Genomic DNA, 19,770 nt, shown 5'->3' with positions numbered 1-19,770 from the left:
TAGTACTGGATGATGATGGTAGTATAATGGTGTGAACCTTTAATATCAAATGAGCATCACATCAATGTCTCAGTGGAAATAAGCTTCAATAGAGTAATGGGGGGTTGAAGTAGAATTGGAGATTTGTGACATTAAGGTGCGCCCAAATATCTGCAGAAATTGCATGATGCTACTGAGGCTGTATGGGACAAATTCCTAAAGAATGGTTCCAGAATATATTTGACACACAGAACTTGGTTGGAACATCTCCTTAATTTACCTAAAACAGTGTAGCTCAGAAATTAGGGTGTAAAATGCCCAGGTTTTGATTGCACTGACAAGACCACCAATATGGATTGATAGATCCCTAAATAATGGCTATTGCTCCATAATTAATTATTCTTTGGGTAATAATACAGTTGAAAGTCAATGGAGCATGATAGAAGATGGAGTAGAGGTTTTCCAAACATATACTTGGGCCCACACTCCTCCTTTTAGGGGAGAGGTGACCTGTGTCACACACGTGTGCTTCGGAGAAGGTTGTTAGGCTCAAATAATGTTGTTTCTCAGCTGGACCGGGGGTTGGCGCTGTCATCTGACCCTCTCTCCTTTTGTTCCCTTGCAGACTAGCAGAAGAGCCAGCCAAACAGTAACGTCACCAACAACCGTCCCTCTGATGATGTCACTTCCGTCCTTTCCTGATGACATCTTCAGAACCCACCTATCAAAGACATCACTTCCTCTTCCAGCCACCCTGGGCCATTCCCTTTCTGTCTCCGCCATATAAATGCCTGTACTTTTCCATCTGTATTCAGTTCTGTTTTGAACTCGGTAGTGATGTGTTTTTTTTGCTGCATTTTTCAGTATATGTGGTGGCCATTCCGGAACCTTTTTGTGTCTCCTGCTCTCCTTAGTTACACCTGGTATTGGTCTGAGAACCATAGGGTAAATTCTTGCAATGCAGTTCCACTGCCTTCCTAACCGTTTCCTGACTTCAGAAGTGATCTCTTGGCCTTCCTAGGAAGTAATCCTTGGTCAGCTTCTGAAAGCTTGTTTTTCTCACCAGACGAGTTAGATTGGAGTTGAGTGGTTTAGAGTTGGCAAGGGCTGAAATGGTCAAAATGCAGGAGATGACATTAAGGTACCAAACTGAAAGTGTTTTAGGCTCAGCATGTGTGAGAAAGGGATTGAACCTGTGTATAATTACATTCAGTGTGTTTAAATGCACACAAATAATCGGGTTAAGGTGCAAGTAATTTTCTGAGGTTTTCCTTTGCTAAACTCCAACGTCATTAAACTGGGAAAAAAAAAGAGTTAAATGTCATCAGCGACTACTATGAATCAGATAATAAGCATGACACCTATGATAATTTTCTTGTGATCTCTAAATATTTTTGGTCAAATTGACATTTATTTATAGGTTTCTGTTACAGGATTGCATATAGCAACCTCTTTTCTGTTTGGTTGTGTGACTGAGCCATGCAAAGGACCCAGTACATGTGTTTCTTGCTTTACATCCAGTGCTGCTGGAAAAATAAAAACACAGGTATTTTACTTCAATAAGATATACATTAGGTTACAAGCACTTTGAAAAGTAATCAGACTAATTAACGCAAGTTACTTTTACTATGTTACCCTACTGCTCCTGAGATTGCATTGCTGCACTTCAGGTTCAGGTCATCAACATAAATTTAGAGATTTCTGAAATATTGAGACAAATTACTGAAGCCAGGAGAAAGAATAATACAATTATCTGAACATTTGCCACGGGAAATTTATTTTGTGGACACTTGTACCTGTGGCTGCTGAAAGCATGTGCAAAGCAAATACATGCGCAGGCTGACAGAGTGCAAAGAACATGCGCAGACCAAAGGATCCCTAACAGAATCCTGGTTATGGGTTTACATGGCCATAGAGTTGGGTTATTCATGGTGAAATCAACCTCTGTTAATCAGGTTTCTCAGAGGCCAATAACCCAATTTGTTTAATACGAATAAGAGTTTACATGGCATTTTAGAAATCAGGTTTCTGTGAATAATTGAATAATTGAAGTGCATGTAAATGAGCTAATTGTAGCTGTGGGATTATTGCTTTCCTATTATTTTTGTACCCATTTGCCTCCTTTGGTCTATATCCTCATGTAATATCTTTATAAATTAACGCTTCAATTTAATATACTTTAGCCTCCATAGATGTATTATGGTTTGAGGTTAAGTTCAAGAGTTTATATATATTTATATATGTATACTAGCTGTCCCCCGTGGCTTCGCTGCATAGAAGTGAAACAGGAAAGCAATGAGGGTCCTGCCCAGATCCCTACCCCTGACGTCACGCTTCCCCCTCCCCTCGGCCCACAGCCTCTGACTCGGATTAGCGCGAATATATCACTCCTATATATCGGATCTAAATCTGTTAAGTAGTTCTCTCATGAAAAGTGGACAGACATACAGACAGACGTTGGATTTATATATATAGAACGAGCATGGGAGACGATTACCCACAATTCCCATGCTTGGCAGACAAAGCGTACACATACTACTCATATTGCAAGACCTCGCTCGTTTATCAAGTTAAAATTTATTAAAAATTTTAGCTCGTCTTGCAAAACACTCGCAAACCAAGTTACTTGCAATCCAAGGTTTCACTGTATATATATAAAACACTATGTTGTATTTAATGTTTAAAATAACAGGTGCAAATGCATATATACACGCATTATGTATGTATTACATACTTTATACGCTAATAAATAATTAATTTTTTTTTTGCAAACATGTTTTTCTTCAAATATAAAAATTTAACTGTAAACCTTTAGTATAAAAATTATGCACTCATTACAAGAAGTTTTCTTTTAATTCATAACATTTTTTTTAAATTGAATGTATTGAATTGAAGGCATCTAAAATAAATGTAATCACAGGATATACACAAGATGCAAAAGTCTAATAAAAGTCCTCAAATATCCTTCTTGTTTACACTTTAAGATATGGCACTTTAATAAACCCTTTCCTTTGCAGCATTTACTGTTGATTATTTCATATGTTATGGGTTTCCAACTGTTGTATTTACTGTATATCTGTGGCACACTGTCTTGAACTGTGATCTCTTAAGCACTAATACGAACAACAGGCAACTTCAGTACCCAGTGATGAAAGTGACTGCAGGTTTTTGTTTCAGGTTTTTCTCTGATTCATCTTTAATTGCACATTTTGTTTTTGCATTCAGACATTAAATACAAATTTCTAAGAAAGTTTTGTTTTCTTTTAATTTATCACCTATTGAATGTCTCCAATCTTACCTATCTTATCCTACCTTGATTAATCTAAGATTGTTACTAAACTAAAAAATTGTCTTTGAAGCAATGTTAAGAGCAGTAAATATGAACTGCACAATGGCTGTATGGTTTCTACTCCAAAAATGAGTACATTGTCATTTACAGCCTTGCCTCAGGGCCATCTTAACATATGGACACAATGGGCACTGGCCGGGGGACCCAGGAGCATAGGGGCCCACAATGTTTCTGCTGCCTATGTGTGTTTCTGTTTTGCAATCAAAACAGGGGCCCCAGTGCCCTTCTTCGGACTATGATGCTGTTAAGATGGCCCTTGGTGTTTGAAATGCTATAAGTAAATCCAGATTAGATAAATTACTATTTAAAAGAGAAACACTTTCACTACCAGATGACTCTGAATATGAAGACTCATTTACAGGCATGAGTAAGCTACCAAGAGGATGATTGTCATCATAGGTAACAGTTGCCATCAACCTCCAGGACTGAACTTGCTCATCTGAGAATAATATGATAGTACAATGTAAAGTGGTATGTACTCATGACAATAACTAAAACACGTTGTCTTTTACTATACATTTAACAGTATACAATATGCACAACACAGTTTTCTTCTAGACAGTGAATCCAATCATTAAGGTATAAACAGGCCACAGTCAACAACTTTACACTCCTGTTTAGGCCTCTCGTTGTATGTAGGGACATCTTCTAGCAGCTTTAGGACATCTGTACCTTCAATCAGCTCCCTACAATAAGAAAATATTTTTTGACAAAAATTAAAAGACTTTTTTTTTCTAATTATAAACACTCTCACAGTTACTAGAGTATTCACTTTTAATCTTTGGTACTGCGTGTACTGGAGAGGCTAATGTTCTCTGAGATTTTTCATGCAAGGATAACAGAGATTTTGAGGTACAGTAGTTATACTCACTAAAATGGTGTTAGAGAGCCATGTTGCAGGCTTATAACTCATGCAAGTAAGAATTTCACTGTAGTCTGTACACGTAACAATAATGACTCTATAAACCTAATAATAATAATAATAATATGGAGTTCATCAAAGCTCCTATTTCCATTATAACTCAAAATGCTTATGGCACTGAGAATAAACAGGTTCTTAAATCTATTGTTCTCAAGTCCTTGGAATCTCAACCTGTACCATGATGACGGTAAGTAAAACTCTCAGAAAGAGGTTGGCTACTGTCTTACAGAACTGAGCTGGCCATCTGATGCAGACCAATTGCCCTGGATTGTAAAATATTTAGATTTTAAAAATGTAGACTGCATTAATTAAGTTTTAATTTTGCTCAAATGAATCAGGATTTTAACTACAGGGCCATTTAACATCCTTTCTTGTATGCTCTTCCTGTATTGCACCAGTAATTTATAACTTTAGTGCATCTGCTTCAGTGGGTTTATAACTGAATCTATTTCAGTCAGTTTAGAACTTAAAGGTAGCAGGAATGGAAAACAGTATGAATACCGCAAGATCAGAAGCTGTTTCTGCATAGTTTACAACTCCAGAATGAAATAGAAATATGAAGATGTGAACAAGGTCAAAGACTTTGAGAATAGTCATTCATCATAAGGAACATCTGCCAATCAAATGTGTGCAATTTCACATGTCTTGGTGCCCACGTGAGATTTCAACATAAACAATGACCAGAGTGACGACATAGAAACCACCATTAGGAACCAAAACATGTCAAAAAGAAAGAAAGATCATTTTGTTTGGATGTCGAGGAAAACAAACCTATGCATCACGCCAATCGCAAAATTAATGAACCGCTGAGGACAACATCTACCCTTGACAATACTAATATTCAGAAAGCTTTTCTAACACTATATTCTGACTTTTGCTATATATTTGATTTTCTATTATACTTTTCTTCTGTTGGTATTATTATACTTTAATCAATAAACTACTGCTTTACATTTCTATACTTTGTCTTTATATCTTAAGTGAATGACAAATATTAGGGCACATTATGTAGGAAGATTGCTGCTTTCTTTCCCACAGGGTTATCAAGACTGAGAGGGTGCACCTCAATAGGAAGAACAAGTGCAAATAGAATGGCATTAAATTAAAAGGGCGTTAAGCCTTCACGTGTCACGAGGACACCCCTATTTTTGTTAGTGCTGGTGATAGACAGTCCCGATGTCGAATACTAAAAGTGATAGATGTTTGGTAACACTATTGTACATACTTATGTGAATGGAATCTTAAGTGGAATATTACAGAGTGACTGGCAGTTGGGCATCACTAGTGTAATTGTACGGCTTGTATCTCTGTGTGTGTATATTAATCTTAAGGTACATAAGTAGACTAACTTAGTAAGTGGACTTGGTAAGTCTCACAAATCAATGATAATACACCAATAATTTCATTGCTGATGTTGATAATGTTGTTGATTTTGCTCAGTTATCTCTTCCATTAAGCAATGTTCTTATTCTTTTGGTTTTATTTTTGAAATGTCATGCAGGATGTGGAAGAGCGACTAGGCTCATTCCAGGGCTACAGGGGATGAATTATGAAGAAAGATTAAAAGAGCTGAGCCTTTTCAGTTTAAGCAAAAAAGATTAAGAAGTGACATGATTGAAGTGTTTAAAATTATGAATGGGAGTAGTACACAAGAACACGGGGACACAGTTAGCAACTTGTTAAGGGTAAATTTTGCACAAACATTAGGAAGTTTTTGCTTACACAGAGAACCATAGACACTTGGAGTAAGTTACCAAGTAGTGTGGTAGACAGTAGGACTTCAGGAACTTTCAAAACTCGACTTAATGTTTTTTTAGAAGAATTAAGTGGATTGGGTTGGTGAGCTTTGTTGGGTTGAATGGCCTGTTCTCGTCTAGATTGTTCTAATGTTCTAATATGTTTATGTTCAATTTTTTTTAATATTTAACATTGGTTTGCTTCACGGGTCTTCCCTGCGTGGAGTTTGCATGTTCTCCCCGTGTCTGCCTGGGTTTCCTCTGGGTACTCTGGTTTCCTCCCACAGTCCAAAGACATGCAGGTTAGGTGCATTGGTGATCCTAAATTGTCCCTAGTGTGTGCTTGGTGTGTGGGTGTGTGTGTGTGTGTGTGTGTCCTGTGGTGGGCTGGCGCCCTGCCCAGGGTTTGTTTCCTGCCTTGCGCCCTGTGTTGGCTGTGATTGGCTCCAGCAAACCCCCGTGACCCTGTAGTTAGGAAATAGCGAGTTGGATAATGGATGGATGGATGGATACTCTGATGAGGTCATTGCTTTTCCAATTTTTAGATTTATTCTATGGTGCCACCTTTTCGTGTGGTTGTTGTCAGGGGCAGGTTGCTCTAATGCTGGGTGGATCCTAGGCACATAATACTGACACGTAATCCAGTACCACATTAACTGTGACATCATAGAGTTCCATCTTGATTATCACAAACAAGTACATAAGAAGACAAGAACATAAGACATTTGGCAAACAAGAGGCGACCATTCTGTCCGTCCATTCGGTAAAAAGTCTCTGTACACTTGACAACAATGTCTGTATAAACCCATAAACTGTACAATGAGATGAAAATTACACCACAGACCAACTACCATAATGCCCTCAACATGTGGACAGTGCTCTACATGCCAGTTCATCCTTTCTCTAATCAAAACCCTAGTTGAACCAAAATTATATTTACTTTGGAAATTATGGGGCTGGAGAAATGCCTAATGAGAAAAGCGCTGGTTTAAAGAAGAAGTTCACAAAAAATGGTCCTGAAATCTGGAAGGAACTATTGACACCTGAGTGCATATTGTGCCGAGAAACCATGCAGCATCATAGTAACCACAACCACAAAAAAGGTAACACCATGAAAATGAAATACACAAATGTTGAAACAATCACCAGAATAAGATTAAAATAAATTAAAAACAAAATAACAATTTTGTAAAAATCTACCTGAGAAGAAACTAACATGATTAATAGAACCTTATTATACCACAGGAATGCAAGTTAGAGCATACTCACCCAAAAGCTACATATCTTTTATCCATCCAAGGCGCAGGCTGAAGTGTGATGTAAAACTGGGATCCATTAGTGTGAATTCCTTTGTTAGACATTCCCAATACTCCCCTTTTGTTGTGGGGGACTGCAAAGCTTTCATCTAGCAAAGAACAAAGAATATTTTATACTATACTCTATGAAGGAAGGGATGCTTCACATGCTTCAAGGTCTCCAGAGTTTCTAAATCACACAGAGCAGTGGGCAAATTTGACAAAGGATGGCCACTGTTATTAATCTTAGTTCTATTCTCCAGTGGTGTTTTATATGTGGTTTTTGTTGTCCCATTTTTTTGTATTCTGTTTGGATGCCACCATTTTGTGCCAATCTTCACATGTCTACAGCTTTGTTGATTACATTTCCTCCCCTTACCACTCATAAAACGTTCATTTTTGTAGTTAGGTCCTACCTGTTGTGGATTGTGGCACACATATTATGGCATCCAAGGTTCTAGATTTCAATCAATAAAATTACATATTTGTAAATTAGTGGGCCTTAAAGATTTGCAGTTGGTATCAAGACTCTTTGGCTTTAAATTTTCCCTTCTAGTTTTGGTTTACATTTTTGGTTTTCATGGCAGAATTTCTTATCTCAGTGTTTCTCACCTCTGTCTCTTTATTTTGTGCTCCTGCTTTCATCCCTAATTGTTTCTACTTGGTCCCCAATTCTTTTCTTTGTTTCTGTGCTCTCATTATTTTTCACAGTTTTGAGTTTGGCCACAATCACCGCAGTTCTTTCCAACATGATGATTGGTGCCTATTTTGTGATTTATTCCTTTGTGAGTTATGTTTACTACTTGCTTATATACTACTACTACTTACCTATATATCTCCATATTCAAACAACTTGGCAGGATTAATGTTGCCATTTTTCAAAGCAGAGGTGCACAATTGCATTGTTTTAAGATGTTGTGATTGTATTTACTTTGCTCAGTTTCAACCAGATCAGACATGTTTATGACGTGACAATGGGGACAGTTGCTACTAAACTTTTATCATTCACATGGAGTCTAATCATCAGAAATTCATTGGCTTACAGGAAGCTTTCAGAAAGAAGTAGACAAAGTGCAAAGATTAAAAACAGAGTAGACAACTCAATAAAGACACAAACATGAGCTAATAGACTAAACTTGGGAGTCAAATAAAGCTGACAGTTAGAAATGAAAATTCAACACTTTAGTTTAGGTACTGCAAAAACACTATTACTCATTTAGTCCTATGTACCAAGACCTTAACACAGGCTTCTCGGAAAGACACTTTGACGTCCCACGAGACTGGACTTTACAACCTTTGGAAGCACGTCACGCCCTACTTACAAACAATTTAAAACAAGATCATGGACATCTAACCTCTCAGTTGTTGGAATGCTTTTGGCAGACACACTTCATGTGCACCCAGCTCTTAAAAATTTTATACGTTCTAGATGGCATGCCAACGACTAAGCGAAGAAGAAAGAGCAGCTATATGCAAATTCTGAAAATAAGGAAAGTAATAATCAGCCCGGACCAAGTGGTATTGAAAACCTCGTAGGTCCAATTGGGGTCAGAAATAAAAGACTTTATAAAGACATTCAAAAACGTTGGTGCGATACACATGCAGAGCAAGTTACAGATTATGAAAGTAGTAAAATTCAAAAGTATCAAAAAAAAGTAAAGATCGCATTAGCACAAACAAACAGAAATTAATACTCAGTGAAATAACGGAACAGCAAAAAGAGATCAAATATATGGACATAAGTGATATAGAAGTATGTAGATATCGTAAGGCTTTAAAGTTTAAGTCGGAGAGTTGTAAATCGTCTAATTCGTGTTGCCATCAAGGAAAAGTAGTGTTGCCTCCAAATGAAGTGGCATATCCGCAAGAATTAAAAGATTTGTTGTTTGGTGAAAGTGAAATCCACAAACACTACATGCAAAATATCCGAGTCTACAATAATTTTTTCACATTCACATCATTCAATGCTCAAAATGTAGATTAACACAATAATGGACCATACGCTATGAGAATCTTTGGTCCTGCAACAACTAAAGCTACGACAAGTTTAATTTCGATGAAACCACAATTCGGTCAGCTGTATATTTATGATCATGAAAAAACGATGCAACATAGAATCAAAAGAGTATGCAACAATTCCCATAAAAATAACAATCTCTTTAAATTGTATATCCGGTTAGCCAAATCCGGGAGAGGGAGAACGAAATGAGTAGGGGGCAGAGCCCCCTAGTTTAAAAATAGTAAAATGTAATAATTTGAAAGTAAATTATGTTTCATATTGTATTAGAGTTATTCATTGCGTAACACAATTTCATTCTGTTTGGCTTTGAAATTAACACACAAATACTTTTTAAACTTACACTTTTCCTATAAAAATTCAGTAAAAACAATTTTTTGAATTACATTTTCATCAATATTGCATTGAATTTTGATTCTGTGTTTGGACTTTCATCGTGACAACGCAACGTATAACTGCCTGTGATTGAATTTCATTTCTTTCTCTCTATCAAATAAAATGACTTTTTTGAATGTTTGACTCTGAGATTTGTTTATTGTCTTTGCAAAAGTTATTCTAACAGGAAACTGTTGACATTTTGCTGGCTAATGTTATCCACAGAAGATGTACTCACATTACCTTTTTTGGATACATCCTTCTTTCTACAGTAATTCGTGCAGTGGAAGACTGGACGCTATTAACGGTTGTAGATATTCTTCGGGATATTGTAAGTTGATGTTTTCATCTTCCGCCAACTGTTTCAGAATAGTCTATTGATATGCATTTAACCAATTTGCCGTGTAACCGATCGTAATTTTTGGCTTTAATTCGTTTGACTTCATCGTTTCTCGGTGCTAGGATTGCCCGTGTACTCATTTTTTCTGTTGATAACCCATCATGATGAAATTCTTCAATAAGATTTGGACATATGTCTTCTTTAATAAGAAACTTAAAGTGAGGAAAACGTTAAAATTTGCAAGAACTGAGAGAGCAGGAACTGTGTCTGACAAAAGCATTGACATGAATTAAATGTGAGTGGACCGTGTGCGTGGTTGAATATGGTTGAGAGGAGGGCGTGACTTGAAACAATCTCATGTCAAAAGTCTCATCTTGCGGGCCTTGAAAAAAATCTCTTCAAAAAAGTCTTGTCTCATTGCAGGATTTTTTATATAATAGAGAGATAATACAGTTGAGCCCAGGACTGTGCTTGGTCTACTTGTATCTGTGGTGTGTGGGACTCTGAAATGCTCCATGCAGGTCAAAAATAGGCAGCAGTGAACATCTCTCTGCATTTAAAAGGTTTAGTCCAATTTAGGACTTGAAAAAATTTTATGTCCAAAGTCTCGTCTCGCGGGACTTGAAAAAAATCTCTTGAAAAAAGTCTTGTCTCTTCCCAGGATTTTTTTTTATATAATAGAGAGATATAGATCATCTAGAACCTTTTGGTTAGGCATCTTGAGAGAATAAAAGAAGTTCAAAGATGCTTAGCAACAGCTTAGAAAAATCACCATGGAAAAGGTCTACATGATGGCAAGGCATTTGATTTAATTTACAGACCAAGCAAGAAAGATTTTGTAAAACATTTGAACAATTAAAATATTGCTAATAAATCCATTCTTTGTAATGAATATTTAAAGAATGATAAGGTGAGTTCAAACTTTTTGCTCATCGAGAACAGCAGAAATGAAAAGCAGAGTTATTGCATTGTATCACCATTATCATCACTGGTTAGATAGCCACTGTTCTGTCTTTACTCAGGTATACATTGCCCTCAAATCCTTTTTCTTCACTTTCCATGGTCCTGGGCTTTCTTTGGTGTCAGACCCATTTTTTTTAAACCACTGAACACCACCCAAAGAATTACAGATATAGTTGGTAGCAAAATGACATTTCAACTTGGGAAAACAGTTTAAGCCTAGTAATACATGAAGATGCCAAAAGTCTAGTTTTAAAAGTATACAGTATAAAAGTTCAGTGTTTTCATTGCAAAATGCCCTCTTTAACTTTGTAAATAAGTCTGCTGTTTTTGGCTTCTGTTCATACAGTCCCTGAGACGGCTCTGCGATAAGTTTGTGACCAACCATTTCTTCCTACAGACGCCAGCTGTAACCATACAACGGATTTTTGCTCATACAGACACTTTATGTTCCATGCTGCCCTTATCTGAATATCATGTTTTGCACTTTATTTCTACAGCAGTTCAAAATGTCTTGCGAGAATGAGTGCATTTTTTAAAGATACATATACCAATAATCCATGTTAGGAACAAGAGGGTTCAAGCTGTTTGCTTAATACTTAATATTTTGACAGTTGCATTTAATATATTCTTGTTTATCTTGGCACCAGAGAGTGCAAACAGACATGCTGGCTGGACATGCAGGTAAGAATTTCACTGTATACTATATGTGACAATACTACTCTACTACTGCAGCTACATTTTACTTTACTTCTTACAAGTATTAAATTTGTCCACCATGAAGGAGCTATTAGATCCGATTTTGCTGTGCTCTAATTTAAAAGTGGTCTTTGGCCATTATGTTGAGCTCGTCCTAAGAGGGGTTTAAAATACTACTCAAGCATGAGGTCTAATGAGGTTAGAGACAGGAAGAAATATTGTTAAAAATGCTTACTAGTGCCAGAGTCATGAAAGATAAAGAGAAAGTGCCTGCTTTAGGCTCAGCTTGGGGTCTGGGTAAGTGAATGAGCCGGTCCCACCTAAAATACAAAAACCCATTTAGAGTGGTTTGGACGGACAGCAGAGTTTTGTTTAATTTATTCCTTCTTTTGGTACTTTTATGTTGCCTAACTTATGTGCCTTTAACACTTTTCAAAGAATTTATGGATTTATTCTGTCCTGTTAGTTTGTAGCTTATTATGTACAGTGGCTGTCCTTCATCTGATTGTCTCCTTTTGTTACTTACTGTTACTTCTTTTTTCCTGTCACAGATACATTGCATACTATTTTGTAATCTTATACTGTATCTTCTTGAGGTTTGTCAGGAATACTTTCAAGGTCCTCCTGGCGTCCACAGCGGGCTCATTTTTGTTGTGTTTTCCTTAAATGTGAAGCACCCACTGTTCTTATCATGTCTGCCTGTCTGTCTGTCTGTCTGTCTATTTGCATGAAACAGCTCAAACGCTAGTGGACCAATTTAGTTGAAATTTGGTATTCTTTGTCCGTAACATTCAGTTTTCAGTAAGATATGTTTAATGGAGCAGGCTGAATTTTTTATATTTCCAAAATTTCCATTTATAAAGCACTAGTGAATTTTTAAAATCATGTAGAGAAACATTCTGTGCAACCTCAGTTTCTGATTACATCTTTTATTTCATTATATGTATTCATATCTGTCTCTGATGAAGTAAATAAACAAAATCCACTAACTATGAAAACAGTTAACTAAGTCCTCAAATGTGTAAACTGTCTGACCTGTTTGTACAGTAACTGCTGTTCTTTTTCCTTTACTGTAGTGCTTTTTTGTTCAATGCAGTATTATAATCTTGTTAACCTGTGAAGTGCCTTTTATAGTGCATATAGTGAACTATGCTATATAAAATAAAATCTGAATGATTTGTGTGACCACCCAGTGTAAATGAAACTGGGAAAAAATGTGCTCATTTTAAATATTGAATTCTTTGTCTCCTACTGGGGAGAGAAGCCAGGAGGGTGGTCTCCTGATACATATGCAATAAACTGTTACAAAATGATTGTGATTATAAAGCAGTGCCACTTAAAATGAAAAAACCAGGAACAAAGATTAAGTTTAAAATTAGCTGCATAATTTTAATAAACCTTTCTTTCACAGTGAAGAAAAATGGTTGCTATGAGATACAGGAGGGCAAACAAACTCTGTTGGTGTACGGAAATGATTGGCTATAGATGGCACCAATCATTTAAAGGCTCTTTAAGTAGGAACCCACCACAACATGCAGACATAAAGTAATAGCACCATCTGCTGATCAACATGTGACATTGCAGTAAGAGAAACACAACCAGCTGGAAGATAGATAGATAGATAGATAGATAGATAGATAGATAGATAGATAGATAGATAGATAGATAGATAGATAGATAGATAGATAGATAGATAGATAATACTTTATTTGTCCCCAAGTCACCCCTGGTGTTTTTTTTTCTAGACTTAATGTGGACTAAGCTTAGGCAGATGAGGGTTAGTTTTACTAAGTAAAAAGAGATGCAGTAAGTTAATAACATTATTATCTTTCCTATCTAGGGAGACCAAAATTGCTAAGAACACTAAATTAACTAAATTTAATATATAGTTAATTTAATTTAATATAAACTATAAATGGAAGAGAAATACTAGAAAACAATAATTAGAAAAACTAAGAAAAAACAAGAACGGAATTGGACAAATAAATTTAGAAGGCAAATTTTCATTTAAAAAAGCCAAAACATAAGAAATAGCTAAGTCATGTCTAAAAACAAAAAAGAGCTGTAAGTCTAAAGAAATGTAATTTATTGCAAATCCAAAATGAAGTTCCAAGAACAATAATACATTACCAAAAGTCATAACAAAGTCAATATGATAATGTCAATATGATAGCCAGATTACGTACACTTCACCCTAAGTTAAGCATGTTCAGGCCCTGCCAGTTCTTTGATGGGAGACCACCTAGGAAAAGCTTGGGTTGCTACTAGAAAAGGTGTTGGTGAAACCAGCAAGGGGCAGTTACCCTGTGGTCCGAATGGGGGTTCCAATGCCTCATACAGTGATGAGGATACTGTACTGCAAAAATGGTGCTGTCCTTTGGATGAGACATAAAACCAAGGAACTAAGGTGTCACCCATTGCACGGATGCACTCGGATCTCAATCCTGGTGATTTGTCGTGTGGTGGGTGCAGCAACGTGCTGTAATCAGCGCATGCTCTCAACCTCTCTCTCTCTCTCTCTCTGTGCTCAAAAAAGATCCCTGGGCATCCTTCATAAACAGTAATGTGTATGCTGATGTCCAGGCTAAATTACCCACCATTTCCTGGACATTGTGGCTCCCTTATCATTCCTTGTCTCTGATTGGCTAACTACAGTATCTCTCACCACTTCACCACCCAATAGCTCATGTGTGGTGAGCATACTGGTGCAAAAATGACTGCTATCACATCTTCCAGGTGGATGCTACACATTAGTGGTGGCTGAAGTGACTGCCCACTCACTATGTAAAAGTGCATTGGGTATTATTATTACTAAATAAGCTTTGAAAAGGAGCAAAAAAACAACTTTAAAGCAGGAAGCTAGAATTATAGCCTTTAAACTTCTATTGCTTCAGTAAAGAGTTTTTTTCAGTCTTCTGATCACTGCAACACATGAGAATGCAATATTAATATAAGGCTTCAACCCCATAAACTCAAGACCTACATGAGGGAGCTGAATAAAAAAATACAAAATGAAATGAAGATGGCATGAAGCACTGTTGAATTTCTAAAAGTGTCATGCTGTATGTTTTTGTGCTAAAACTTTAGTATTTCTAAAAAGCAACATTATCATGTAGTTAAATTCCAAGTATAATTTCTATGGCAAAAGAAGTGATGTGACTTCCATGTGGAGGTCACATCTTCTCCCTGTGTCCATATGGGATTCCCACCCACTCAGCATGAGCAAGTATAGGATTGTTTGTAGTTGGATCTTAAGATGCTGGTCTGTTTATAAATCCAAGGATTAATAAAATGACAGTGGGAGATTGAGCTTTTAGTTACAGAATCCCAAAACAGTGGAATGGTCTGCCTGCTAGTATAAGAGGTGTCTCCGCACCTCATGACTTCAGTTTAGCATACCCTGACTAGAACTGCTGATTAGCTGTGCATACTGCATCTCTGTGGTTAGTCATTAGCAGTAAATCATAAGTAATATGATAGTTATAATTTGTTACTTACCCTTGCCTACTCTGTTTCTCTTTTCTGTACTCACATGTGGCATCATTGCCCTAATGCCAAGTTGTTTGCCTGCGTATGGAAAATCATTTCTGATAAAGGAGCATTGGAATCATTGGGTAGAAGGGTCCTTTCATCAGATTGGCCAGTCCAGCACTGACTCAGCTTTAGAATGGCCAGTAGAGCGTCTTGTTGGCCGGGGTTTCCAGGACTCTGACTAACTCCTTTTCTACAATCTAGTCAATGGACAGATGTGGTTTTGTTTTTTCAATTATGTTAATTACTTTCTAATTTGATTTTGATGTATTTCAACAAATCTGTATCATCATATGTGATAGTTCTAGAAGGGGGTCTCTCTCTGAACTGCCTTTAGATATAGATAGAATAGATTTCTTCTATTTGTTCCCCTACAAGGAGTTTTTTCTGGTCTTCTTAGGGCTGAGATTCTGTCAAAAAACAGGGCCTGTTGAAGCCCATTTAGGCATTCTTTGTGTGATTTTTGGGCTATACAAAAATAAATTATTGTTGATGTTGTGTTGAAATGACCTTTGGCCCCCATTAACCCAATAATGAAAAAACAGACATTTGCAGAAAATGGATGGCCAGATAGAAAAACATGCAGCAAGACAAGAAACCTACATAGATGGAAAGTTCATTATTTGTGGCATCTCAAAAATCATAAAAATGTGCTGATGGCATAAAAAGGCTCAAGAGCGTTCATCATTCCTCATCCTGTTCAACCTAAAATGCACAAATATTTTGTCCTATTTGTAAGAAATAAAGGCCAGCATTATAGGGCAAGTATTGTGGGTTCTGTGATTCCAAGAAAATCCTGATACATTCAATCTTTTTTAAAGGTTTATATTTCTCAGAGCACCTGCACTCTTTATTACACTCCAAAATATGGAGTTACATTACATGCATTAAAGTGTTGAAAACAGCCTTAACTGAACTTTATAAAACTGCTAAAATTAACAAAATCAATTCTACTAACATTGTTAAAATCACAACGTGTGCGCATTAAAAGGGGCTTTTATTTGATGGAGAAATTTGACTCTGAAGTGCTATACAGTACAGAGATTTTGACATTATCCGATTGCTAATGGGTTTAGAGTTGGCCTGACAGAATAATAGCATGAAAATGTCACACCACACTGCAAACTATAAGCAAACCATACAATAGGGTGTTTTCAATCTGAATAAATTATTGAGATTCTTTAAATTAATCTGAATATGGTTAGCTTAGTGGCACAGTAGCGATCGCTGCTGATTTACAGATGCCTTGTCTAAGTAGAGTTTGCATGTTCTCCCTTTACCTTTTCCAGGCTACTCCATTTTTTCCTACATCCCAAAGACATGCAAGTTAGGGTGATTTTTCCCATATTGGTATGTGACAGTACACTGTGATTGACTGGTGTCCCAAAAACAATAATGCCAATAATAAATCCAGAATCAAAAATGGCAAACTAGTAAACACATAGCACAAAACAAAACTAAACTAACAAGACAAAAACTGAAATTAATTAAAGAGCAGTAGCCAAAATTCAATGTTGAGCTCAAATCTAAAATCCAATATTAAAATCCTAAATTCCACAAACTAATCCAAAGACGGAAAAAGAGCCAACACCTCAAAAACAGGATGCACAAAATGGAGCTGAAGTACACAGTTACAAGTAGTAATGCTACAGCACCATAGCTGTGGTAACATGTGTCTTAAAGAGACCTCACATAACTGCAGCTCTAATGACCACACCATCTAGAGACCACTGTCATTATTCATCAACCAAAGGAGAGGAATCTCTCTGTCATGACCTGGTATGATTTTGGTTCCTCAAAGGCCGCCAATGTTTATTTCCATCGTTAGGCCTGCTTCCAGCGTTGCTAGGGGGTGTGGCCTCTGAGGTCGGGACCCATGTGTAATTGATGTGACGGGAATAAAAGGATGGCTATGAGTGCAAATCCTTATCCAATCTGCAGATACCAAATCTCTGAAGTATTCAGAGTTAATGTTTGCTCTCTTTTCTCGCTGACCACGACTGTTGTCTCTTGTATTTGGCTTTGGTTTCATTTGCTTTATACCTTTTTTGTTTAGTTTTGTTTTTTTACATGCATCTCCTAGTTTTTGCTCAAACATTTATCAGCCAGTTCATTCATGGAATACTATCAAAAGCCCTGTCCACAAGAAACTTGAATATAAAAAAACGTTTTATTAAATACCAGAAAAAGTAAGAAACCATGAAACTGAAATGCTTTTCCAAATGGAGCTAAATAAATCCAAAAGAAAAAGTAATCAAAAATACAAAAATAAATTTAAAGCACAATACAAGTAGGAATTCAAAAAGTTCAAAAGAAGAGGCAGTATTCAAAACTAAATGAATAGGCAAAATAAAAAACAAAACGTTGAAAACTAAATACAAGCCAAAAATTCAAATCTTAAATATTAAATCCAAAATTCAAAAACTTGAAAGGACAAACACAAAACCAATCTAAACAAAATGAAAGCTAAGAGAGCAGAAGAATGCAGCACTGCCACTGCACTATGGAGGTGAAGTCTGGTGCTTAAATTAAACCCCTCATATTACCATAAAGCAAATGACTTCAACTGAGGGTAATTAATTCATTGAGAATCTCGCCTCAAATCTGCACAAGAAACAAGATGATGTAATTAGCTGACTACCAAAAGTAGAAAAAAAAAACTAGCAAGAAAAAAGTAGCAAAACTATATATACATATGCTAAACATGACAGAAATGCCAGCCACAAGTAAAATACAAAGAAAACAGAAAACACGTCAAGTTGAGACCCTGGACTGACCATGACAATCCCATGATTGTAGTCAATTAAGTCAAATGGCACGGAATTGGAAACAATAAATACAAAGTAAAATGTGGAAACAAAGACAAATAAGTGGTAACAAATAAAAAATATATAAAAATTAAAATAAAATAAAAGCAAAACAGACCTGTTGCCTTGACAAAACCTGCTTTAATTCAAATCAGGGACAAGGAAAGATCTAAATTTGATTTTTGAAATCTTTGACTGGTGAAACCAAAAATAAAAACATTTCAGAATATTTTCAATGAACTATGATTAATTTCTAGTTTAGTTCTTTTCGATTTACTGTCCCTATACTTTATAGAAGTATAACGACAGTTTGTTGCTAGTCCCCCCTTTGCAGTAACATGCATCAAAAATATAAAAAAAGCAATTGAAATGAACAACAAAAAATAAATATCAATAAATATGCATAAAACTTTGAAATATAAGATATATAAGTACAATATGTACCCGAAAGAACACGTGGCAACAGGACAACTCAGAGCTGAGTGGACGAACTTTTACAGTTACTGTGGCCAGAGCTCTTAAGTAAGTAGCCAGATATAAAACTATTAACTTATCTGTAAGAAGGAAACCACTCTTACCTTCAAATGTTGGCCCATAAATTGAGTGCCCTCCATCACCTTTTCCTTTATATATGTCTGTAGGTATATAAAATAAACAAAGATGTAAAATAAAATATTTTTTAAAATCATTAATAAGACATAATATACTAAAACATGCTGGTTCATAATATACTAAAACATGCTGGTTACGTCTTAGAACTCTATGAAAGAAGAACTGAGATTTACATTCTCCCTATCTTTGAACAGAAATCATGTCAAGGTAAACTCAGAGCCAGTGCTCAAGACAACATTCACAGATTCACGGAATTTACAATGTAAGAGATGTGATAAACGGAGCCGTTAGTTATCAAAATAAATTATTCAGCAAGAATTCACCCCCCCCCCCATTATTATAGGAAATTCTTTCAGATTCAAAAGATGAGCCTTTCAAAAAGTAATAATTACATTCTTTATATCCATACAGTTAACTTACACAATATATCAAAGTATGCAGTATTATTATATTATTATTTTGTACACATCTGGCCTTCCACCATTTTTATCATTTCTGTCTTTGTTTCCTCCAACATTCACAATCCTCCAGCTGCCACTTCAATATCCTTCCTGCTTAATCCCTTTCAGACTCACTCTTGAGGAAGATTCTATAGCTACAAAGGTATGTTTCTCTCAACTTTTGCTTTCTGCCCTCTCCCACCATAACATGTTGTCTATGGGGGAAGAGCGAAAGCTTTAGATTCGTCAAAAATTCTGATCTCCGGTTTTCGACAGATGTCAACATTTTAGGGTCCCCTGATACCAAAAACATTGATATGTTCTCGATGATGGGTGTGTGTCACAGTTTCTTGAGGATGGTCTAGAGCTAAAATGGCTGGACAGGAAAAATGCCAAACTCAAAACTTAAGCTTGTTATGAGATGACGATGTGCTGATTAGTTTTTGAGCCAAATCGTGCAAGAGAAAGAGGCACTCTAGAGGAAAACTCAAATACCGTAATTCTGCAATTAATTATGAATTCTTGTCATCAATTGGTATCATATCTATTTTATGATCAGAAATATCAGCATTAGAGCAGTAAATAATTACTGAAATGTTATAAAATAGTTCAGGTAACTTGGTTCCTAGGCCACAAGGCTACTACACTCACATCCGAATTTTTGAGCATAAGCTTGAATTTAACCTGTTCTCCCTATTTAATGAGGCC

At 36.2% G+C, this 19,770-nt stretch overlaps 1 protein-coding gene across 1 annotated transcript in view; it reads right to left on the bottom strand.

The window, feature by feature from the left end:
* Window positions 1-2,813: 2,813 nt before the first annotated feature.
* ppil6 (peptidylprolyl isomerase (cyclophilin)-like 6) overlaps window positions 2,814-19,770 on the bottom strand; it is a 40,604-nt gene continuing 23,647 nt past the window's right edge. The window contains exons 6-8 of the mRNA XM_028796168.2: window positions 18,589-18,645; window positions 7,256-7,391; window positions 2,814-4,014 (exon numbers count right to left, since the gene is read on the bottom strand). Of these exons, the coding sequence (XP_028652001.1) occupies window positions 3,903-4,014; window positions 7,256-7,391; window positions 18,589-18,645 (305 nt within the window). The 3' untranslated portion in view covers window positions 2,814-3,902. The remainder of the gene's footprint in view (window positions 4,015-7,255; window positions 7,392-18,588; window positions 18,646-19,770) is intronic.

This window comes from Erpetoichthys calabaricus, chromosome 3, assembly GCF_900747795.2.
Source record: "Erpetoichthys calabaricus chromosome 3, fErpCal1.3, whole genome shotgun sequence".
Classification (NCBI taxonomy): Eukaryota; Metazoa; Chordata; class Cladistia; order Polypteriformes; family Polypteridae; genus Erpetoichthys; species Erpetoichthys calabaricus.
The sequence above is the reverse complement of the archived record's forward strand: the minus strand, read 5'-3'. Positions and strand labels throughout refer to the sequence as shown.